The sequence below is a fragment of the Pongo abelii genome, chromosome 1, assembly GCF_028885655.2.
Source record: "Pongo abelii isolate AG06213 chromosome 1, NHGRI_mPonAbe1-v2.0_pri, whole genome shotgun sequence".
NCBI lineage: Eukaryota > Metazoa > Chordata > Mammalia > Primates > Hominidae > Pongo > Pongo abelii.
The window spans coordinates 47,681,836-47,704,969 of record NC_071985.2 but is presented as its reverse complement, the minus strand read 5'-3'; the positions used below and the strand labels follow the sequence as shown (position 1 = coordinate 47,704,969).

At 43.0% G+C, this 23,134-nt stretch overlaps 1 protein-coding gene across 2 annotated transcripts in view; it reads left to right on the top strand.

The window, feature by feature from the left end:
• Positions 1-20,370, top strand: part of IPO9 (importin 9) — a 50,622-nt gene extending 30,252 nt beyond the window's left edge. For both annotated transcript variants that reach the window (XM_024231757.3, XM_054523306.2), the window contains exons 14-24: positions 4,085-4,244; positions 8,949-9,175; positions 10,884-11,032; positions 11,976-12,104; positions 12,968-13,243; positions 13,541-13,707; positions 15,209-15,342; positions 16,635-16,757; positions 17,219-17,323; positions 17,538-17,614; positions 18,333-20,370. In XM_024231757.3, the coding sequence (XP_024087525.1) occupies positions 4,085-4,244; positions 8,949-9,175; positions 10,884-11,032; positions 11,976-12,104; positions 12,968-13,243; positions 13,541-13,707; positions 15,209-15,342; positions 16,635-16,757; positions 17,219-17,323; positions 17,538-17,614; positions 18,333-18,443 (1,658 nt within the window). In that variant the 3' untranslated portion in view covers positions 18,444-20,370. The remainder of the gene's footprint in view (positions 1-4,084; positions 4,245-8,948; positions 9,176-10,883; positions 11,033-11,975; positions 12,105-12,967; positions 13,244-13,540; positions 13,708-15,208; positions 15,343-16,634; positions 16,758-17,218; positions 17,324-17,537; positions 17,615-18,332) is intronic.
• Positions 20,371-23,134: the final 2,764 nt, after the last annotated feature.

The window sequence follows — 23,134 nt, the reverse complement described above, 5'->3', positions numbered from 1 at the left end:
AACAATCTAATATTGGCTAGTTCATAATTCTTCCATGATGTTTGTTTCTTCCCAAATTGGCGTTCCCATTCATGGTTGTTTTTGGCATTTGAATGGAATCCAAATCTGGTTGCTGTACCTTGAGAATTATTGAGTTCTGCTCCCATTGTTAAGTCCAGAATGCCCTCAGGCATTCTGTATCAAGCACATTCTTCCTGTTTGTTTCCTGTCATTTTTCTCAAACTTTATTTTTGGCCAATATCCAAATAATTAAAATGTTCCATTCTCATACCCATGTTAGCTGTCTGTCTTAAAAAGAAAAAAGTAGGCCAGGCGCGATGGCTCACGCCTCTAATCCCAGCACTTTGGGAGGCTAAGGCAGGTAACTCACCTGAGGTCAGGAGTTCAAGACCAGCCTGGCCAACTTGGCGAAACCCCATCTCTACTAAAAATATAAAAATTAGCGGGTATGGTAGCAGGAGCCTGTAGTCCCAGCTACTCAAGAGGCTGAGGCAGGAGTATCACTTGAACCCAGGAGGCAGAGGTTGCAGTGAACTGAGATCACACCACTGTACTCCACCCTGGGCGACAGAGCGAGACTTGGTTAAAAAAAAAAAAAGGGTAGCCCTTTACTATTAGACCAATTTCTTCCGCAATACAGAGCAGTAGCTAAGAATCATTGTTGTCTATGTGGCATTTTCTGCTACTTGCTTCTGCCATGCCATGCCTTTTCTCATCCTTGGAGCCAGATCCCCATCCAAAAACACTGCCTTTGCTTTCTCTCTCAGTACTTAAAATCATGGAATGTTTGGTATTGTTTGCTCCATTTTCAGTCCATTTACTTCCTCTCCATAGGATAGTTCTGGGAGTAGCTTATGTCATTTGAAAATGTTCTGCTCTGTGATTTTAAATAGGTAATCTATTATCGGGTGTCTCACTCCGTCATTTCCATTCTCTGAATCACAAATTAAAATGGCTGTACATCCAGAGCTCAGATCCATTGGGAATATCCTGTTTCACTCTGTACTTATCATATGCTGCATTGTTGAATATGTTTTCTTACTCCTACTAGTAAGGTCTCTGAGAGTAGAAATCATGTCTAATCTTTGTATCCTACAAGTGTCTTGAGTAGGCATCCCATACTTACACATTGAATGATTTCTGAAGCCCATCAACACATTTCTTATAGAGTTTACCCTAGCAAAGATTTTTCAAAAACTTTGGAAATTTTAGAATATTTGTTATTTAGTCTGGAAAAAGGCTCAATATATATCATTTGTTAATCCTGCCTGTAGTTAAAACCTTTTCTACGCCAACCATTCTGAAACTTTTTGGTTACAAATTATCAATAATTTAAAAGACATTTTTATGTGGCTTTAATTTATTAATATATAACATACTAAAGATTAAAACTGAGGTGTTTTTAAAATAAAAGAAATGGAAACATGTATTCCCCTTGCTGTCAGAGCCATGATATCACATATCATATAACCTCTGGAAAACTCCACTGTATACTTCTGAAAGAATGAAAGTGAGGCCGGGCATGGTGGCTCATGCCTGTAACCCCAGCACTTTGGGAGGCTGAGGTGGGTGGATCATGAGGTCAGGAGTTCGAGACCAGCCTGGCTAAAATGGCCTAACCCCGTCTCTACTAAAAATACAAAAATTAGCTGGGCGTGGTGGCACGCGTCTGTAATCCCAGCTACTCAGGAGGCTGAGGTAGGAGAATTGCTTGAACCCAGGAGGCGGAGGTTGCAGTGAGCCGAGATCGTGCCAGTGCGCTCCAGCCTGGGCAACAGAGCGTGACTCCGTCTCAAAAAAAAGAAAGAATGAAAGTGAAAAAAATAATGTCTCTGTATTACTGTGAAAATAGTTTTAACTTTAGGGAATTTCCGGACCATCCTTTGGGAACTGCTTCTGTACATTATATAAAATTATAAACAGTTTCTCACAGTGGTTGGACTTACAATTTTTCAACTTTACAGTGATGACAAAGCAATATGCATTTAGTAGAAACCATATTTCAAGTACCCTTACAACCATTCTGTTTTCACTTTCAGTACAGTATTCAATAAATTATATGAGATATTCAACACTTTATTATAAAATAGACTTTGTGTTAGATGAGTTTGCCCAACTTTACGCTAATGTAAGTGTTCTGAGCATGTTTAAGGTAGGCTCGGCTAAGCTGTGATGTTCAGTATTAAATTTAAATGCATTTTTAACTTACAGTATTTTCAACTTACGATGGGTTTATCAGGAAGTAACCCCATCATAAGCAGAGGAGCATCTGTATTGCGTAATTTGACTGGCACAGTTTATTAGGTTCTGTTCAGTGTTTTCTGTCAACAAGATGTTTATTGTGTGAGTAAACAAGTTAAGCCTTGTGACAAGCTGAATAAGAATAGTCTCTCCTCAGCAGCTTATAGTAAACAAGGGTAGTAATCCTTACATTAGTGGCTAGACTATCAAACGAAATATAACATGTAAGAACACTAAAGACAGAATTACTGTGGCACAGAGATAGTTAGAATTGCTTCAGCCTAAGAGATGAATTAGGTAATGCAAGGAGGTGAATATGTTGGCTTGCAATATGAACAAGGCAGAGAGCTGGGAGAGTAAGATGTAAGTTGCTAAGGAGGGATGTGTACTTGAGTTTGGAAACCATAAAGGGAAATCATAGGTAATGCTAGAGTCGCTGATCTTAGGGAGCCTTGAATAACGTGATGACTAAGGTAATCTTTATTTGGTGGACTATGGAATTCATTGACAGATTTTAAATAGAAGAATGACATGATCAGAGCTATAATTTATGTTTTAAGAGTGGTCCAAGGCTGCACGCGGTGGCTCATGCCTGTAATCCCAGCACTTTGGGAGGCCGAGCTGAGTGGATTGCTTGAGTTCAGGAGTTCAAGACCAGCCTGGCCAACATGGTGAAACCCCGTCTCTACTAAAAATACAAAAATTAGCCAGGCTTGGTGGCACACACCTATAATCCCAGCTGCTCGGGAGGCTGAGGCAGGAGAATCGCTCGAACCCGGGAAGCAGAGGTTACAGTGAGCTGAGATTGCACCACTACACTCCAGCCTGGGCGACAGAGCAAGACTCCATCTCAAAAAAAAAAAAAAAGAGTGGTCCAAAAGTGGGAATAAACTAGCAATGGAGATGGCAATTTAGAAGATTAAGTGGGCGGGTACCATGGCTCACACCTGTAATCCCAGCACTTTTGGAGGCCAAGGCAGGAGTTTGAGACCAGCCTGACCAACGTGGAGAAACCCCATCTCTACTAAAAATACAAAATTAGCTGGGCGTGGTGGCGCATGCCTGTAATCCCAGCTACTGGGGAGGCTGAGGCAGGAGAGTCGCTTGAACCAGGGAGATGGAGGTTGTGGTGAGCCGAGATCTCAGTATTGCATTCCAGCCTGGACAACAATAATGAAACTCTATCTCAAAAAAAAAAAAAAAAAAGATTAACTAGTAGTACAGGTAAGGAATAATGAGAGCTGGGGGTGAGGACTGGGTGGTAAAGTCTTTTTAGTCTAGTAATATTCAAGATCTACTTTGCTCAGAAGAGACAAGGGAAAACTGGGAAATTTATTTTGTACCACAGGTCACACATTTGCTTTCATCATACAAGGTTATGCTTTTTCTCTCAAATAAGTTGTACATATTATGTAGCATCTATTTACTTCTAAAAAATTGAGGAATGGAGGGCCGGGTGCAGTGGCTCATGCCTGTAATCCCAGCACTCTGGGAGGCCGAGGCAGGCAGATCACTTGAGGTCCAGAGTTTGAGACCAGCCTGGCCAACATGGCAAAACGCCATCTCTACTAAAAATACAAAAAATTAGCCAGGCGTGGTGGCAGGCGCCTGTGATCCCAGCTACTCAGGAGGCTGAGGCAGGACAATTGCTTGAACCCAGGGAGGCGGAGGTTGCAGTGAGCCGAGATCACGCCATTGCACTCCAGCCTGGGTGACAGAATGAGACTCCATCTCAAAAAAAAAAAAAAAAAAAAAAAAATTGAGGAATGAATGTGGGAAAGAGAAAGAACAAGTAAAAGAAATTTTCATTTTCCAGCCACTAATTGTTCTGTCTTTCTCCCAGTGTCTCCTTTCCTCTTGGGCCGGGCACTTTGGGCTGCCAGTCGGTTCACTGTTGCTATGTCCCCTGAACTGATCCAGCAGTTCCTACAGGCAACAGTTAGTGGTCTTCACGAGACACAGCCCCCATCAGTTCGAATTTCTGCAGTGAGAGCCATCTGGGGGTGAGTATGCTACCCTAGGGTGATAATTATCTTAAGGGAAAGTTGCTCAGGTTAGATATACCAAATCACAGTTTTCCAGTGTATTATGTTACTTGGAAATCCCTGCTAATGATCTCCTTCAGGGTGAATGTTGGAAGACAGGGAAAGAAACCATGCTAGAGACATGGCTTTTATGAGTCCAGAAGATGTCCTGTTCCTTTCTGCTCCTCTTCCTCTTTAAATTTGCTCCAGTTCTGGAATCATCTAGGCAACTCCCTTTCTCTCAATGGTGAAGAACCTGAGGTTTGGAGAGAAAAATGTTTTGCACGGGGTTGCACAATTGATGAATGATAGAAGCAGGATTAGAGTCCACATCATTTTGTTGGTTGATTATATTAGAAACCAAATCTGGAATAATGTGACCTAGAAACACTGCTTATTTTTTCCCAGTTTTACCTATCTTTTTTAAGGCTAGTGTTACTTATGGATCAAAAGTCATTTATTTATATTCTTATGCAGACTAGAAGGACCATTGTTGTTTTAAGGAGTATCTTAGGCTCAAATTTAAACATCTCAACTGAATCCTAAAACTACTAACACAAAATTTATTTTCCATGTGCCTGCCCTGTCTTATCTTTTGAGGCAGAGGAGTCTTTTTTGAGATGCTGTGTGTTATATGTCATTAGAAAGCATTCAAGAACTGCTTGTTTTAATTAAATGGTTAATGTTATGACCATAAACACAGTCCCATCTTTTTCTGCTTCAATCTAGGTGAAGCAGATCTTTGGCTCTAAAATAATTAAAAGTATCATCTTAAGAGGCAAACTAAGTATAGCTTTTTCAGAAAGCTGTAAGACCATTGTAAATGTCTGAGAAGAGAGAGCCCTAACCTGCTTAAGGCATGAATGTTATTTTAAGGGTTTTTCTGAGTTTGTACCTGTGGTCACTGCCTGTATAGCTTCTGACCTTTGTGAAACTTGATTTCATTGGAGAATTATCCACTTTGTGTTGTGATTTTATGGAAATGTTTGCAGCTGCAAGCTGTGAGAGGAGTTTGGTATGAATGTGAAAGTACTTTGGGTAAAATAAGCCCATTACTTTCCAGAGTGTTTTAGGTAGACAGCAGTACCTATCAGGCATACTTACCAACATTGATTCTCTCTGGGGGAGATTAGAGTACAAAGAACTTTCATTCTCTGTTATATATATAAAATATTTTGTTTGTTTGTTTGTTTCAACAAGTTTATATTACTTTTATAATCAGAAGAACTGTGAAGAAAACTTTATTTTTAATATTCATATCTCTTGGACCACATGGGTAGTGGTTTAATGATTTTCTTGAGAGATGTAACAGATATCTCTGTAGGATGACAAAAGCTGTGGATATGCAGGCCAGAGAAATAGACACTCATATATGTTGACAAAATTTTATATTCATTGTCAAACACTGGATTCCTTGAAGCCTATCTGTGGATCCCGATTAAGAACTGTCCTATGAATGGATCATTAGCTATCTTTCTTTCAGTCAAGAGTTTCTCTTTGGTCATTTCCTATTTAGTTTACCAGCCAATTGCAGACTGGCTTATGTCCCTGTCACACTATTGGAACTATTTTTCTTTTTTCTTTTTTTTTTTTTTTTCCTGAGACAGAGTCTTGCTGTCGCCCAGGCTGGAGTGCAGTGGTGCGATCTCGGCTTACCACAACCTCTGCCTCCTGGGTTCAAGCAATTCTCCTGCTTCAGCCTCCCCAGCAGCTGGGATTACAGGCATGTGCCACCACACCCAGCTAATTTTGTATTTTTAGTAAAGACAGGGTTTCTCCATGTTGGTCAGGCTCGTCTCAAACTCCTGACCTCAGGTGATCTGCCCGCCCCCACCTCCCAAAGTGCTGGGATTACAGACATGAGCCACCGCACCTGGCCTGCAGCTGTCTTTTCTAATGTCACTAGTAACCTTTTAATTATCAGCATTCCACCGTTGCTTTTCTTTTTTTCCTTAGCCCCAGTTTTAATTTATTCTTTCATGTCATAGTTTATGTATCATTGCAAACTCCCTTAGATAATCTCTGAAACAAGACACTGATTGACAAATAATTATACTTGTTTCACATTTTTCAACTCAAATTTATGTCAGACTTTCTCCTGAACTACAAACTAATGTATCCATTGCTTACTATCCATACCAGGATGGATATCTTAAAAGTACCTGAAAATCAACACATTTACTACTAAGCTTACCATTTACCACCTTCAGGCCTGTCCTACCTGTATTTTCTTTTTTATTAAAGGTAGAAATCTTGTAACTTTAGATCTTGAACTTAAAGATCTTGTATTCCCTGTTTTAATGAAAGGTAGAGATCCCAGATATTTGCCTTTTAGATCTTGGTTCCTTGGCCTCTCATCTCTTCCTTCCCATCTTCCCCTGCTACTACCCTGATTGTACTCTCTACTTCTCTTCCTTGAATTAATGCAGCAGCTTCCTGGTTGTCTGCAGCCTCACACTTCTGCAGTCCATATTATTTGAGCTGTCAAGTTGATCTTTCTAAAATAGAAAACTGAGTTTATTGCTCCTGCTGTTAAAATCATTCATTGCAGCCGGGCATGCTCACACCTGTAATCCCAGCACTTTGGGAGGCCGAGGCAGGTGGATCACAAGGTCAGGAGATCGAAACCATCCTGGCCAACATGGTGAAACCCCATCTCTACTAAAAATACAAAAAAAAAATTAGCTAGCTAGGTGCACGCCTGTAGTCCCAGCTACTCAGGAGGCTGAGGCAGGAGCATCACTTGAACCCGGGAGGTGGAGGTTGCAGTGAGCCAAGATCATGGCACTGCGCTCCAGCCTGGCAACAGAGCGAGACTCCATCTCAAAAAAAAAAAAAAGAAAAAAAAATTAATGGCTCCCAGCTGTTCTCTTCAAACTTGAGATAGAGGTACTTCAGAAGAAAGTCATATTATGTCAGGCAGTATAGGAAGCCACAGGATATATGTATAATATTTTCGTGGGACATCAGTTTCCCCTGGAGACTTTAGGGTAAAGAGAAGATTAGGTGTTAGGAGTAAATACAAGTTAAAGAAACACCGACTTCCAAAATAAAGTCCAACCTCTTTTAGCATGGCATTTAAGATCCAGTATGATGTAGACAGATGATGCAAACTCTGTGATCTACCATACTTTACAGTTTCAAGTTCATTAGAGGGGCAAAGTAACTATAAACCCTTAGAATAGAAGTGGGAAATGGAGGGAGGGAGAAGACAGATAAATGCTGGTCGAGGGATGGATCCAAAAGCTAGTCTAGGGAGTTGAGAGCTGACCAAAGCCAGGTTCCACATCAGCTCTTTAGGAGAAGTTTGGTCAGAGCAGGGTAGTATTGGAATCAAACATTATGAACCAAAAATCAAAAAGTCTGTGGACAGATCTGAGATTAAAGCCCACAGTTTCACTGGTCATTGTGGATCTTTGAAAGCCGACACAAATATTACAGTTATAAGACATTTTTAAAATAAAGCATTTAAGTTAAAAACCATTTATTGGCCAGGCACAGTGGCTCACACCTGTAATCTCAGCACTTTGGGAGGCCAAGGCAGGCAGATCACCTGAGGTCAGGAGTACAGGACCACCTGGCCAACATGGTGAAACCCCATCTCTACTAAAAATACAAAAATTAGCTGGGCGTGGTGGTGCATGCCTGTATTCCCAGTATTCCCAGCTACTCAGGAGGCTGAGGCAGGAGAATCGCTTGAACCTCAGAGGCGAAGGTTGCAGGGAGCCGAGATCGTGCCACTGCACTCCAGCCTGGGGAAGAGAGTGAGACTCTGTCTCAAAAAAAAGAAAAAAGAAAGAAAGAAAAACCAGTTATTGAATACTGCTAAATGCCTTGTTTCTGTACTAGGTTCTTTTAACACAGAGAAACAATGTTTTTATTGTTTTAACTTATTGCCATTCTAAAGATAAACAAAAGTAAAGACTTAGACAGTTTTTGTTGTTGTTGTGTTTTTGTTTCTTTGTTTGAGACAGTCTCGCTCTGTCACCCAGGCTGGAGTGCAGTGGCATGATCTCGGCTCACTGCAACCTCCGCCTCCCAGGTTCAAATGATTCTCATGGCTCAGTCTCTTGAGTGTCTGAGATTACAGGTGTGCAACACCATGCTTAGCTAATTTTTGCATTTTTAGTAGAGACGGTGTTCTGTCATGTTGGCCAGGCTGGTCTGGAACTCCTGACCTCAGGTGCTCCACCTGCCTTGGCCCCCCAAAGTGCTGGGATCACAGGTGTGAGCCACCATGCCTGGTCCTAGACAATGTATTTTTAACAATTGTATCATATTGGACATGGTAAGCATCATTCAGCAAATATTTGTTGATTGAAAAGAGGCTAATACAGTAAAACTATAGAGGGAACTTTAAATCCTACAGCTAATAGGCTGATTTTGAAAGTGTACATAAAATGTTTATATAAATTAAGCTTGTTTCAGGATGCAAAAAAAAAAAACCTCAAAAAGCAGAAGTTTTTAAAGAAAATAGCAAAAGTCAAAGAAATAAATTACAGAACATAGAAATGGTGGTGTTGATATTTATGTAATACATCCAGAAAGAAGTAGAAACTTAAACCTAACTTTAGAATTAGTTTTATAAAGCTACACATACAAATGCTATAATATGTGAGATTGATTGGGAAAACCAGGAATTGAATTTTTTTTAATAATTCTTGCTTATCTATCTCTCTCTAGTTATTGTGACCAACTGAAAGTCTCAGAGAGTACCCACGTGCTCCAGCCCTTCCTCCCCAGCATCCTTGATGGCTTAATTCACCTAGCAGCCCAGTTCAGCTCAGAGGTCCTCAACCTGGTGATGGAGACCCTGTGCATCGTTTGTACAGTAGACCCCGAATTCACAGCAAGCATGGAAAGCAAAATCTGCCCCTTCACCATCGCCATTTTCCTAAAGTACAGTAATGGTATGCCGCCAGGGAGGATGTGTTATGAGGGGCACCAAAGAAAAGGTGGTGGCTGGTGAATTTAAATGAAAGATTCCCTAGGTCTGGTCTTAGCTATGAAGCTATGGTTTTAACATCGTAAGCAAAGAATCTGGCTTTCAATTAGCAAAAAATAGAATTGTGCTGTAAATGTAGCAGCATTAAAAAATAGAGTACCTATTTCCGTAACACTTACTTTCTAGTAAGGACTTAGGGATAAAGATAATAAATAAAGAGCTAATAAGCAAGAGACATAATTCAGAACTTTGATGATAGAATAGGAAATTGGGCAAATGAAAAGCCTCCTAAAAGAAAAGGGCTAGGACTATAATTTAGAAAAGGAGATACTAAAGAAAGATACATGTAAAAGTTTATAAACAAAGGTATTCACTAGATATTTTTTACAGTAGTAAAAATTTGGAAATTATAAAAAGACATTAGTTAATTATATGCATAAAATGAAATACTGTGCAGCCATTAAAAATCAAGCTTAAAAGGAGTACCTAAAACCATGGGAAAGAGCTTACATTATAATAAATGAAAAGATACTTTTCCCCAAAAATCCATAGAATATGATCCCAAGTTTTGATTTTTCTTTTAGAAAAGCATGTATGTATAGATAGGTGTGTTTTAAAAAAAAAAATACATCAAAATGTTGAGTGTTTATCTCTAGGTAGTGGAATTACAGGTGTTTTCATTATTACTTTTCTGCATTTTAAGATTTTTTTTTCCTGTAGTGAATGTATTTATTAATAACTTATTACTAGTAAAATATTAAGGATTTTTTTTGTAAAAGAGAGAGCTCCAATATTGAAGCTCAGAAAGATGTACAGGATAAGGATTATTTATATAATGTAATATACTGAACATGTTATTTGATAGCTTTTTCACTGAAAAATGTGTACTGAGGAGCTTTCCACATTGTGTTCTTGGATATATCTCATTTTTTTCAGCCATTACTAATATTCCATAAAATGGGTATATCATAATTTACCCATTCTGTTAATGGACATCTAGGGTATTCCCAATTTTTTTCTATTACAAACAATGCTGCAGTGATCTTTTAAGGTATACTTTAATGCACATCGCCTATATTTTTCCATACTAAATAGAGGAGGATGTTTTGTTCTATAGATAAAGAAGATTGAGCTAAAGTTCCCTTTCTTCATAAGGCTCTGCTTTTTAGGAGTTTTGCCTTTTGCTCCAGAAGTAGCTTTGAGAGTTCTTCATGTCTACCATGGCTACCCCATAGGAGATATGTATAATTTCTCTCATGCATCAAAGTCAGTGTTTTGGCAATTTTTGCAACTTTCATGTCTTCTTAAAGTATCAGTTGGGCTTTTTTTTTTTTTTTTTTTTTAAGCATTTTGTTTTATAACGTAGGTTTCTTTTCACAAGAATAAAAACTTTAAAGATTTTTCTCTAGAAAAAGCCACATTTTGTTTTGGGAGTAGCTGTTAATGACTAGTCCCTACTTTAATGAAACCATACAAAGTGTACCTCTTGGAGATTTAGGATCTCTCCTGTTCTTTCAGGTTATTCATGTGGCCCCACTAGGTCCCGAGTATGTGATAAGTAATCAATGCAGAAGTTGTTAACTTAGGTTAGGGCCAAACAACAGGCATCATTAAGCGAGAAGCAGATGCAGACCATCAGGCAGGGGGATTCCGTGTTGCCTTATCCACTTCAGATCCCGTCGTCGCCTCACTGGCTCAGGACATCTTCAAGGAGCTGTCCCAGATTGAAGCCTGTCAGGGCCCAATGCAAATGAGGCTGATTCCCACTCTGGTCAGCATAATGCAGGCCCCAGCAGACAAGATTCCTGCAGGGCTTTGTGCGGTAAGTGGCTGTGTGTGTGTGTGTCAGGGCTTTGTGTGGTAAGTGGCTGTGTGTGTGTGTGTGTGTGTCAGGGCTTTGTGCGGTAAGTGGCCGTGTGTGTGTGTGTGTGTGTGTGTGTGTCAGGGCTATGTGCGGTAAGTGGCCATGTGTGTGTGTGTGTGTGTGTGTGTGTGTGTGTGTGTGAGAGATCTACAAGTGCCACCCACAGATGGATCTAGCTGACAAGAACCTAACAGCATTAGAGATTCACGGGGTGATTTTGCTGAGCTCTTTTGCCCGCAAGGACAGTGGGTGATTCTCTGAAGCTTTAAGAAAATGGCTTGGCTTGGCGCGGTGGCTCATGCCTGTAATCGCAGCACTTTGGGAGGCCGAGGTGGGTGGATCACAAGGTCAGGAGTTCGAGACCAGCCTGGCCAATATGGTGAAACCCTGTCTCTACTAAAAATACAAAAATTAGCCGGGCGTGGTGGCAGGCACCTGCAGTACCAGCTACTCGGGAGGCTGAGGCAGGAGAATCACTTGAACCCAGGAGGCAGAGGTTGCAGTGAGTGGAGAGCGTGCCACTGCACTCCAGCCTGGGTGACAGAGCGAGACTCTGCCTCAAAAAGAAAGAAAGAAAGAAAATGGCTCTTCTTGTTCCAGAGGTAACCTCAGTGAATTGAACACAGTGCCACCATTACACCGTGCCACTAAGTATGTCACCTGGTTATCCAATCCACTACCATGTACTACTGCCCACCCCTGTGGCTAATCAATTAGTAAGCTATTAGGAGGAGGCTGAGAGCACTACCCATTTAATTATTCCTTTTATTTTGGAAATTTGCCTTTCATTAATAAGCTTTCTCTGGGTTGCTATGTAATACCCATCCAGTAAGGATCTTGGTTGTTGGGCACCCCCCACCCCAGAGGCAATTCTGACTTTTCTTTTTCTTCTCTCTTTCAGACAGCCATTGATATCCTGACAACAGTAGTACGAAATACAAAGCCTCCCCTTTCCCAGCTTCTCATCTGCCAAGCTTTCCCTGCTGTGGCACAGTGTACCCTTCACACAGATGACAATGCCACCATGCAGGTATCTGAGACATGGAGAGTAGAATAGGGAAGATAGCTCCCCAGCCATGGGCTTATACTATGCTGAGAAATCTGACATGGTTTTATGCTTTTGAAATACGGAATTCTCAACTCCATATTTACTTAGCAGATTCAGGAAGGGTTCAGGCTGCAAAAGCCAAGCATTTTTGGTGCTTTGGAGCATGTTACAGTTTTTAAAAATATGGATACCAAGCACCCTGCCCATCTGTATTGGGTATTGCTACTGTGAAAGAGATTACAGACATCTAGACTTGGGGCCATAAGAAAGTCTTTCTGCATATTTCTTCTAGTAATAAAGTCAGCAGAGTAATGGGCCTCTAGAGAGGGGAGACATGCCTGAATATTTTTTCTCTTTTTGTTTCTTTGGTGAATTGATTACCTTTTCAGGTGTGTGCTACTGTGATTGATTAGAAAGGTTATAGTAACTTGCCAGTGAATATTGATCAGCTTGGAAATCCCTAGGCAACTAGTGGTTTGTGTAAGACCTATATAAAGACCTACAGTATCCCCAGTTATTGCAAGATTGTAAGCATATTTTTTTAGTACCAGAGGTAAACCTTTATGATTAAAATTCATTTTGCTTGGCCATTGTCCCTTGTGATTAAAAATATATATATACACATTTGTGAGATAGCTGATTAGGTAAAGGGGGAATTATGTAATGCACGTCAATGTCTGTAACAGTAAATTCCTGACTCCAGTGGTATGAGCCCACCACAAACATTACAGACTCACCGCTTTTATGAGGCATAGGCCTCTGGGAACATTTGTTTATACAGACTGAGGGCCTTCTGGCATCTGTCCCTCGATTACTAATCTTGCTTGCCACCCCTGTCTCCCCAGAATGGCGGAGAGTGCTTGCGGGCCTATGTGTCAGTGACCCTGGAACAAGTAGCCCAGTGGCATGATGAGCAAGGCCACAATGGACTGTGGTATGTGATGCAAGTGGTGAGCCAGCTCCTGGACCCCCGCACCTCAGAGTTCACTGCGGCCTTTGTGGGCCGCCTTGTTTCCACCCTCATCTCCAAGGCAGGGCGGGAACTCGGGGAGAATCTAGACCAGATTCTTCGTGCCATCCTCAGTAAGATGCAGCAGGCAGAGACGCTCAGTGTCATGCAGGTAAGAGAACAGTGGGGAGTGGGCTTCCTACTCCCTGGCTGATAGAAATGAAAATTAGTGTTTTGGTCCTGAGTTATTTTACCCTCTTACTAGCCTTGTCGGACAGTTAAGTAAAATGGGATCTGTCTGATCTGTTTGGCCTAAGAAACATGGACGAGGAAATCTCCCATGTTTTCTTGTCCTGTGGATAATACCCTCAGCGTAGACTCTATTTCTTATCTGACTGGCCAGTTCCCTCTCATCTCCTATGTCTCTGAAATTGATTTCCCTGAAGCAAATGTCCTTATTTTCTCCTAGTCCCTGATCATGGTGTTCGCTCATCTGGTGCACACTCAGCTAGAACCTCTCTTGGAGTTCCTATGTAGCCTCCCAGGACCTACTGGCAAACCTGCTCTAGAGTTTGTGATGGCTGAGTGGACAAGCCGACAGCACCTGTTCTATGGACAGTATGAAGGCAAAGTCAGGTAGAACCCCATCTTTCTTTTCTGGGCATTCTGCCACCACTCACATTTCTTTTTTTCTTTTTTTTTTTTTTTTTTTTTTTTTGAGACAGAGTCTCGCTCTGTCGCCCAGGCTGGAATGCAGTGGCACAATCTTGGCTCACTGCAACCTCCACCTCCTAGGTTCAAGCAATTCTCCTGCTTCAGCCTTCCGAATATTACACACATGCACCACCATACCCAGAGAATTCTTTTTTTTTTTTTTTTTTTTTTGTATTTTTAGTAGAGACAGGGTTTCACCATGTTGGCCAGGCTGGTCTTGGAACTCCTGACCTCAAGTGATCCGCCCACCTCGGCCTCCCAAAGTGCTGGGATTACAGATGTGAGCCACTGCTCCTGACCCATATTTCTTTTTTTTCCTGATTTGCTCCATTGATTTTTGTTTGACATTTCAAATGTCTCTCTGTATTCCCTTTTCCCTGTCTTTCTTTATTGCTAATGCACATATGTGAATAGCTGCCATCTTGAAATCCCCAAAAGACAGTCAACACAGGTAGACTATATATTTCTGATCTCTGTTTACAAGAGATCCCTTCTATACCACAGACTTCACACAGCTAAGTGCTGCTAGTGGCTTGTTTTCCTTTATAAGCCCAAGCCTTGGCCAGGCACAGTGGCTCACACCTATAATCCGAGCACTTTAGGAGGCTGAGGCTAGCAGATCACTGAAGGTCAGGAGTTCAAGATCAGCCTGGCCAACATGGTGAAACCCTGTCTCTACTATAAATACAAAAAATAGCTGAATGTGGTTGTGGGTGCCTGTAATCCCAGCTACTCGGGAGGCTAAGGCAGGAGAATCGCTTGAACCAAGGAGGCAGATCACGCCGTTGCACTCCAGCCTGGGCAACGAGCGAAACTGTCTCAAAAAAATAAAAATAAAAAACCCAACCTTCTAACCCTGGCTTCCTAACTTTTTATCCTGGACTTTTATACCACTGATTCTTATCACCTCATTGCATCTTACAATATGGCGCAACCTTAGCTTTGTTCAAGAAGAACAGGTCACCTGTAATCCCAGCACTTTGGAAGACTGAGGTGGGCAAATTGCTTGAGACCCATCTGGGCAACATGGTGAAACCTGTCTCTACCAAAAAAATACAAAAATTAGCCAGGCATGGTGGCGCGTGCCTATAGTCCCAGCTACTTGGGAGGCTGAGGTGGGAGGATCACCTGAACCCAGGGAGGTCAGGGCTGCAGTGAACCATGATCACACCATTGCACTCAGCCTGGGTGACAGAATGAGACCCTGTCTCAAAAAAAAACAACAACAAAAAAAGAACATCTCAGTAGACCATCTCATGAACTCTAAAATCTCATTTTCAGCTGAACTCTCTTAGCTCTCCTAGTTAGTTGTTAACGGAATTTTCACTATCAAATAGAGGGTCTTAGGACATAATTGCTTATCTCCTTGGAATAAACTCTACATGGGCAGCTGATTGACCTTTTTTTGGATCTTCCTTGCCAGCTCTGTGGCACTCTGTAAGCTGCTCCAGCATGGCATCAATGCAGATGACAAACGGCTACAGGATATCCGTGTGAAGGGAGAGGAGATCTACAGCATGGATGAGGGCATCCGCACCCGCTCTAAGTCAGCCAAAAGTGGGTGCTGCTGCGATTCTTCCAGTCCTCTCCTTATTAGAAGGGGCTAAGGATACCTGGGTGAAGGGAAGGATTGCACTGTGGTGTATATTTTTAAAACAATTGTTGGTGATGGGTTTGATAAAGAAGAAGCAGGAAACTTAGGTAAAAGGGATCAGAACATATGGTTTCTTCCTGTTGTGGAAAATGGACAAAAATAGGCCGGGCGTGGTGGCTCACGCCTGTAATCCCAGCACTTGGTGGGAGGCCAGAGTGGATGGATCACTTGAAGTCAGGAGTTTGAGACCAGCCTGACCAACATGGTGAAATCCCGTCTCTACTAAAAATACAAAAATTAGCCAGGCGTGGTGGCGGGCGCCTGTAATCCCAGCTACTTGGGAGGCTGAGGCAGGAGAATCGCTTGAACCTGGGAGGCAGAGGTTGCGGTGAGCCAAGATCGTGCCACTGCATTCCAGCCTGGACAACCAAATGAGACTCCGTCTCAAAAAAAAAAAGAAAAAAATGCAGGCACGGTGGCTCACACCTGTAATCCCAGCACTTTGGGAGGCCGAGGCAGGCGGATCGCCTGAGGCCGGGAGTTCGAGACCAGCCTGACCAACATAGAGAAACCCTGTCTCTACTAAAAATACAAAGTTAGCCAGGCATGGTGGCGCATGCCTGTAATCCCAGCTACTCGGGAGGCTGAGGCAGGAGAATCGCTTGAACCCGGGAGGCGGAGGTTGCAGTGAGCCAAGATCACGCCATTGCACTCCAGCCTGGGCAACAAGAGCGAAACTCTGTCTGAAGGAAAAAAAAAAAAGACAAAAATAGTCTCAGGTACCAAGCATCCCAGCTTCCAGCTTCATTCAGACAGAAGCTTGGGCACAGAGTCAGCATGTCTTTGTTACTGAGTTGCCTTTGGCCTGTAACTCCAATGATTTGCAGGTAGGGAGTATAGAGCTGCTATCTTTAATGTAGATTTATAATTACCTCCGCTGTCTCTCAAATTGTAAGTCATTGGGACTGGAGTACTGGCTGTATACAGTTCCTTGGTTTCAGAGCTTTATTACTAACAAGACTCTATCTCCTTTAATCCCTGAACTCTCATCTCTCCCAGCTTCTGAACTGTTACAATACCAAACAGAATAAAGTTATTTAACTTTAAATCACTCTTTGGAGACTGGATATAGTCAGGGACAGTGAAAGTCTGAGGGGTGGTGAACTCTGGTGAGTGGCACTGAGGAGAGGACAGGGATACTTCCAGAAGTAAGCTCAGTGACACTCTGACTTGAAGCCTTTTTCTTCCTTCCCAGACCCAGAACGCTGGACAAACATTCCTTTGCTGGTCAAGATCCTAAAGCTGATCATCAACGAGCTCTCCAACGTCATGGAGGCTAATGCCGCTCGCCAGGCCACTCCTGCAGAGTGGAGTCAAGGTGCACCAGGCCCTTACTCCCAGGAGACTTTTAGCCTGGCAGATCAAGTTACAAATTGTCAAATTATCAACTTGGTTTGTTGAGTCACTAACTGAAAAAAAAAAAGTTGATGGAATGGCTGCTCTGTGGCTGGCACCATGCTAGGCACTAGGCATGTAGAGCTGCCTCTCCAGTCTGCCATATGAAATCTCACAGAGGCTGGGGTGGGAGGCAGCCAGGAGGCAAGCTAACATAGCCCTTCTTTGGTTTGATTCTTCTTAAGAGCCTCCCAACCCTTATATCTCCAGGTTCTTTCATTGAGACTAACCAGGAGGGTTTGGCCATTTCTGGTTCTCTTTCACTGGGGACTACAAGCCACATTGCAGAAGCCTTTGGGGCCCTTCTATTCTGGCCTATTTGGATTTGGGGAGGGAAAATGCATGAATGTGCTCTAGCTCTAGCTGCTTTTCATCTCCAAGTAGATGACTCCAATGATATGTGGGAGGACCAGGAGGAGGAAGAGGAGGAGGAGGAGGATGGTTTAGCTGGCCAGCTTTTATCTGACATTCTTGCTACAAGTAAATATGGTAAGCTGTTTGTAAGAGGACAGCCATGGTAAATACCTTTTCTTTGCACACTGATCCCAAGAATGGGGTACCCAAGAAAGGGGAGAGGTGGGCCCACAGGGACATTTCTTGGGCTTTTGCACCTTCCGCCTCAGTCATGTGGTAGTATATCACCACTCAGGGCCTGATCATGGGCCTTTGTCCTGACCCGCCCTGTGTTGGCTGTGTCTAACAGAGGAGGATTACTACGAGGATGATGAGGAAGATGACCCTGATGCCCTGAAGGATCCTCTCTATCAGATTGATCTGCAGGTGAGGGTGTCCAGAGATGTCTTGCAAATGACAGTGTCCCAGGTCATGGAAACAGGAATATGGGCTCAAATCCATTTATAGCCAGGCACGGTGGCTCATGCCTGTAATCCCAACACTTTGGGAGGTCAAGGCAGGAGGACTGCTTAAGCCCAGGAGTTCAAGACCAGTCTGAGCAACGCAGGGACACCCTGTCTCTACAAATAATTTAAAAATTATCTGGGCATAGTGGCACACCCCTGTGGTCCCAGCTACTTGGGAGGGTGAGGTGGGAGGATCGCTTAAGGCCAAGAGGTCAAGGCTGCAGTGAGCTGTGATCATACCACTGCACTGGAGCCTGGGCGACAAAGCAAGACCCTGTGTTCAAAAAAAAAAAAAAAAAAAAATCCATTTATAATTTAACATGGGATCCTCATGGGAAAGAGTTCCTGTCTTGTTGAGTGGTCCAGGGTTTTGGGTGGGCTGGAACTTTGCACTTGATGTGTTGTAATTCATCTTCTAGAGGCTATGTTGTGAAGGTCCTTGGGGTGATACAGCCTTGGAAAAATGTTTCCCTGTGGATTACCTAAACTAGATCCAAGAACGTGAAAGACCATCCCTCAGGGAGCTGGCATTTGTCTAAAAACCAGCATTCCCTGTGCCATTTGATTGTGGTTCTTGCTCCACTGCAAATGGGTGACTTGCAACATCTCACTAATGCCACTCTTACTCTTTCCTCCAGGCATATCTCACAGATTTCCTCTGCCAGTTTGCTCAGCAGCCCTGCTACATAATGTTTTCAGGCCACCTTAATGACAACGAGAGGCGAGTTCTACAGACCATCGGCATCTAAAAAGGGGAGTCTTTCTACATTTGCTCCTTCTGGCCCAGCCGCAAACCATTTTGCAGCCCTCACTGGCCTTGAGATGCACTTTCTTCTCAACCTAAAGTGGCATCTTGACCCTTGGCCCTTGGCCTCGGCAGTGACACTGATGACAATTCAGACCAGGCTCACCAGTGCCATCACTTAGGAATGCTGGAACAAAGGACATTTCTCAAAGTTCCCCTGAAGACATCCCGTCTCTAGAACCTTTTTTCTCCCCGACTCTACCCCCACCTCTGTTCCTAGAGCCCTCTGCTGGCGAGTCCAGAAACATTATTGCCCAGAAGGATTATGTGTTTATGGATTATTTTGCCCCGCCTCAGGAGCACAGGAAGTTACTACCATTTATATTCTAAAACAGACCTATCTATGTTCATAGGACTTCTGATGTGTTCAGATAGGAATCCTCGTGAGAGATCATTATGCTTTGTGCCCTGGACCACTACTGCTCTGGGTTCTCAGGAGGAACAGGCAGGAGCAGCTTCATTCTAAGCCTTTCCAGTGACCTCAGCCTTGCTTCTCTTCTACAACACTAAGGCTCCTCTGTCAGAGGAGGTCGTCTTGTTTTTGCCTCATTGCATGACATAACCCTTCCCCTCAAGCTGTTCCTATATATACATGCACACACAAAATAAGCCAGACAGATGGCAATTTGATCTTCCTTTTTTAGAAAAAAAAAAAAAAATGGGGAAAAGGGATTTTTTTTAAATCCACCTGACCCAACTATATTTAATATGCCTCTCCCACACATTACCACAGAGTCTGATATTCAAAGGTTATCCCCTTTCCCTCAGGAAGCCTCTAAAGTGGTTAAGTTGTAGCCCTCAAATTTGCAACATGTATTTTTCTAGGACAGTAAAGTAATCTTTACAGATGAATTTAGTTGCATGGTATAAGGTGTCTCAGCACCTGTTTGCCTTCTATTACCTTTAGAAGGTAAGTAAAAGTAATGGGGGAAAGGATTAGATGGAGCCTGTCTAAACATTCTAGTGTGTCTTGGCAAACATAGCCTGAAATGATTCTTACAGAACTGGCATTGTTTAATCAAATAATTTTTAAGGGAGATTCCTTAATTGGGAAGTTTAGTCTGTTTGGGGTTCAAAGAGTAAATGAGGATTAGAAAATCATGGAGAGAGGCTGGGCTCGGTGGCTAACGCCTGTAATCCCAGTACTTTGGGAGGCTGAGGTGGGCGGATCACTTGAGGTCAGGAGTTTGAGGCTAGCCTGGCCAACACAGTGAAACCCGCATTTCTACTAAAAATACAAAAACTAGCTGGGCATGGTGGTGCATGCCTGTAATCCCAGTTAACTTGAGATGCTGAGGCAGGAGAATCGCTTGAACTTGGGAAGCAGAGGTTGCAGTGAACCGATATCACACCATTGCATTCCAGGGCGAGACACACACACACACACACACACACTCAAACACACACGCACACACACCACACACACACACACACACACACACCCCATGGGGAGAAAGATGAAATCTGTGTTCCCCTTTTTTTGGTAGTGCCCACATCTGGTGCCCCATTTTTAATAGCCACAGAATATTTCTTTAGATTGATATTCTCACAAAGAAGAAATAGAATATAGGCTGGGCGCGGTGCGTCACACCTGTAATCCGAGCACTTTCGGAGGCCAAAGCCAGCGGATCACCAGAGGTCAGGAGTTCGAGACCAGCCTGACCAACATGATGAAACCCTGTCTCTACTAAAAATACAAAAATTAGCCAGGCATGGTGGCATGTGCTTGTAATTCCAGCTACTCGGGAGGCTGAGACAGGAGAATCGCTTGAACCTGGGAGGCAGAGGTTGCGGTAAGCCAAGATCGCACCATTGCACTACAGCCTGGGCAACAAGAGGAGCGAAACTCTCTCAAAAAAAAAAAGAAAGAATATAAAGTGAATCTGAATCTCCACTCAAGGGGATGGCCCCAAGGATATTGTAGCTAGTAATGTCTTCATGCCACTAGGTGTCCCCAGTGTTCAACCTCCATGACTGAGATTGGAAGAAGTAGAGTTAAAAGTTTTTACTACCTTTGAGAAGCCTGTGGGCATGTTCACAGTCGTCCCCTGCCAGCCAGGTTCTGAGGCTAACTGCTTGTGCCCCTGCTGCTTCTCCACATGGCATTGTGGGAGTTGCTGATACTGGGGAAATGATGTCAGATCTGACCAAGTGGTGCTCAGAAAACCACCCTCGGCCTTGCAGACTCCATAGTTTATCTCAAGGCAGTGCCAGTGGGATTTGGTGCTAAAGGCATAAGGCCAAGTCGGCCTCTGATTTTGGCACAAAAGAATGGTCTCATGCCAGTAGCATTGAACTGCTGAGCTTGGGAAGGCTTAAGGCTCCCACACATAGACTGAGAATGATGGGGGTCCCTCTGGGTCTGCTAATTAGACAAACATTCTATATCTCGTGCCAAAAGTAGTCCTAAATCCTTTGGCAAGGGTCCTTTCTGCTCTCATGCTGATTTGGGGGAGGACTGGGCATCCTGCCTCAGGAGAACTTGAGTCCTGAGGAAAGGGCCCTAGTATCACTTAAGGGCTGCCCCTGGCTAACAGCTACTCGGCTGTGGGTGAGAGCAGAAGGTCTTGGACCCCTCAGTGTGCAGGTACTTAATTGTGTTTCCAGTGCATTTTCATATACATTATCCCATTTAACCTCTATAACAGGTTCACAGAGTGGATATTCCCATTCTGTTGATGAGAAAAAGAGTGGAGAGACTGTGTCCAGTGTCAGCAGGAAGAAAAAAGATCTGTTGGAGGCCAGTACGTGTTGACAGAAACTCTAGACCATATTTTGTCTCCTGTCTTTGGCCAAAGAGAACTAGCTTCAGTCTGAAAAGGGCAGGGCTAAGTGGTTACAAGGAACTAAAAAGTTCAAGGTAAGACAAATGAGGTAAAAATAAAAAAGAGCACTTAGCTGCTCTGAGACATTTTAGTCTCCTGACTCTGGTAAACAGCAGCTGGGGCACCAAGGGGTTCCCAGGAGTTTGTCGAGCTTTTATTGGAGTGAACTGAAAGGAAAATGGAAGGAACACTATAAGACTGAAAAGAAGTTAAAACCCCAGGGAGGAAGCTGATAACACAAGTTACAGACGTATAAGTGACATTGATTTGGGAGAATGAACCTACAACAGATGACCCAAAAGCACCTAAATAAGAGTGATGAGAGTTTGTAACAGACATTCATTATGGACTTCAGAGAAAATGATGCTAAACTGACCTTAGAGTCTTCTTTAATTTTGTTAACTAGGTAAAATAATCTGGACATTTTAGTCAAAGCATTAGAGAGAGAGAGAAGTTGGTAACTGACCACTAACTAACAAACTATAAATTCACCCATTGTGGGTTGACCTGGTAAGTTCCCCCAGGGCTGTGTCCTTGGCCCCTCCTTTGATATGAGTGACAGATGACTTTTTTTATGCCTTACCCATTCCACAAAAGAATTTGAAGCCATTTACACAAGAGATAGTACTAGTAAATTAGGAATGCTGATGAAATTTTTAGATAATAAGAAACCCTTAGAAAGGATGACAATTTAGAATCCAAATTTAGGATCCAAACAAATACCATTACAACCTATAAAAATGAGCAGAATCTAAATGTAACATTTCAATAAATGCAGATTGATAATAACATCTGTGGAAAGAGTTGAGGACTGTAGAGTACTGTGCTCTCACAGTATTGCGTGCTGCTAAGAGTTTAATGGCCGGGTGTGGTGGCTCACACCTGTAATCCCAGCACTTTGGGAGGCCTAGGTGGGTAAATCACCTGAGATCAGGAGTTCGAGACCAGCCTGGCCAATGTGATGAAACCCCACCTCTACTAAAAATACAAAAATTAGCTGGGCATGGTGGCACGTGCCTGTAATCCCAGCTACTCGGGAGGCTGAGGCAGGAGAATCACTTGAACCTGAGAGACAGAGGTTGCAGTAAGTCGAGATCACACCATTGCACTCCAGCCTGGGCAACAGAGCAAGACTCTGTCTCAAAAAATAAAGTTTATTATGCCAAGAGGGCCAGGTGTGGTGCCACACCCGTGTAATCCCAGCACTTGAGGAGGCTGAGGAGGGCAGATGACTTAAGCCCAAGAGTTTGAGACCAGTCTGGGCAATGTAGCAAGACATGGTCTCTTAAAATTTAAAATAAAAGTTTATTATGCCAGGAACTGTTAATGTGTCCAAAAAACTCCAGTGTGGTTCTGGGGTGAGATAATAAAAACAGGTAGTTTGGGGTAGTGTGGAAGGTCCTTTCAGTCTTCCTGTGCCTATCAGTGATCCTGATTGCTATGTTCCCTTCTGCTGCTCAACTGGAGGCTCCCTGACAGATGAGTCCTCTGCCAGAGGAAAGCTAAGATGTAGAGGACAAATCGTGTCAAGGAAAAGAAGCTTGAAGGAGCTAAGAATGCTTAGCTTAAGAGAAGACAAGAGGAAACAGGACATGGCTTTGGGAAGTTCAAGGATGGTCCAGTGAAATACATACTATACTTTTGCACCCCAGCTAAGCTGACCCATGATCAATAAGTAGGAAATAAAAGGTCAATTTCTGGCTACTCTTCCCCCCGACCCCATTTCAGTGAATGTTGAACCTCTGTTAGATATGCAAGGCCAGTGCTAAATGCTGGAGGACTTTGGCCCTTTCCCTCAAGGAGCTAGTCT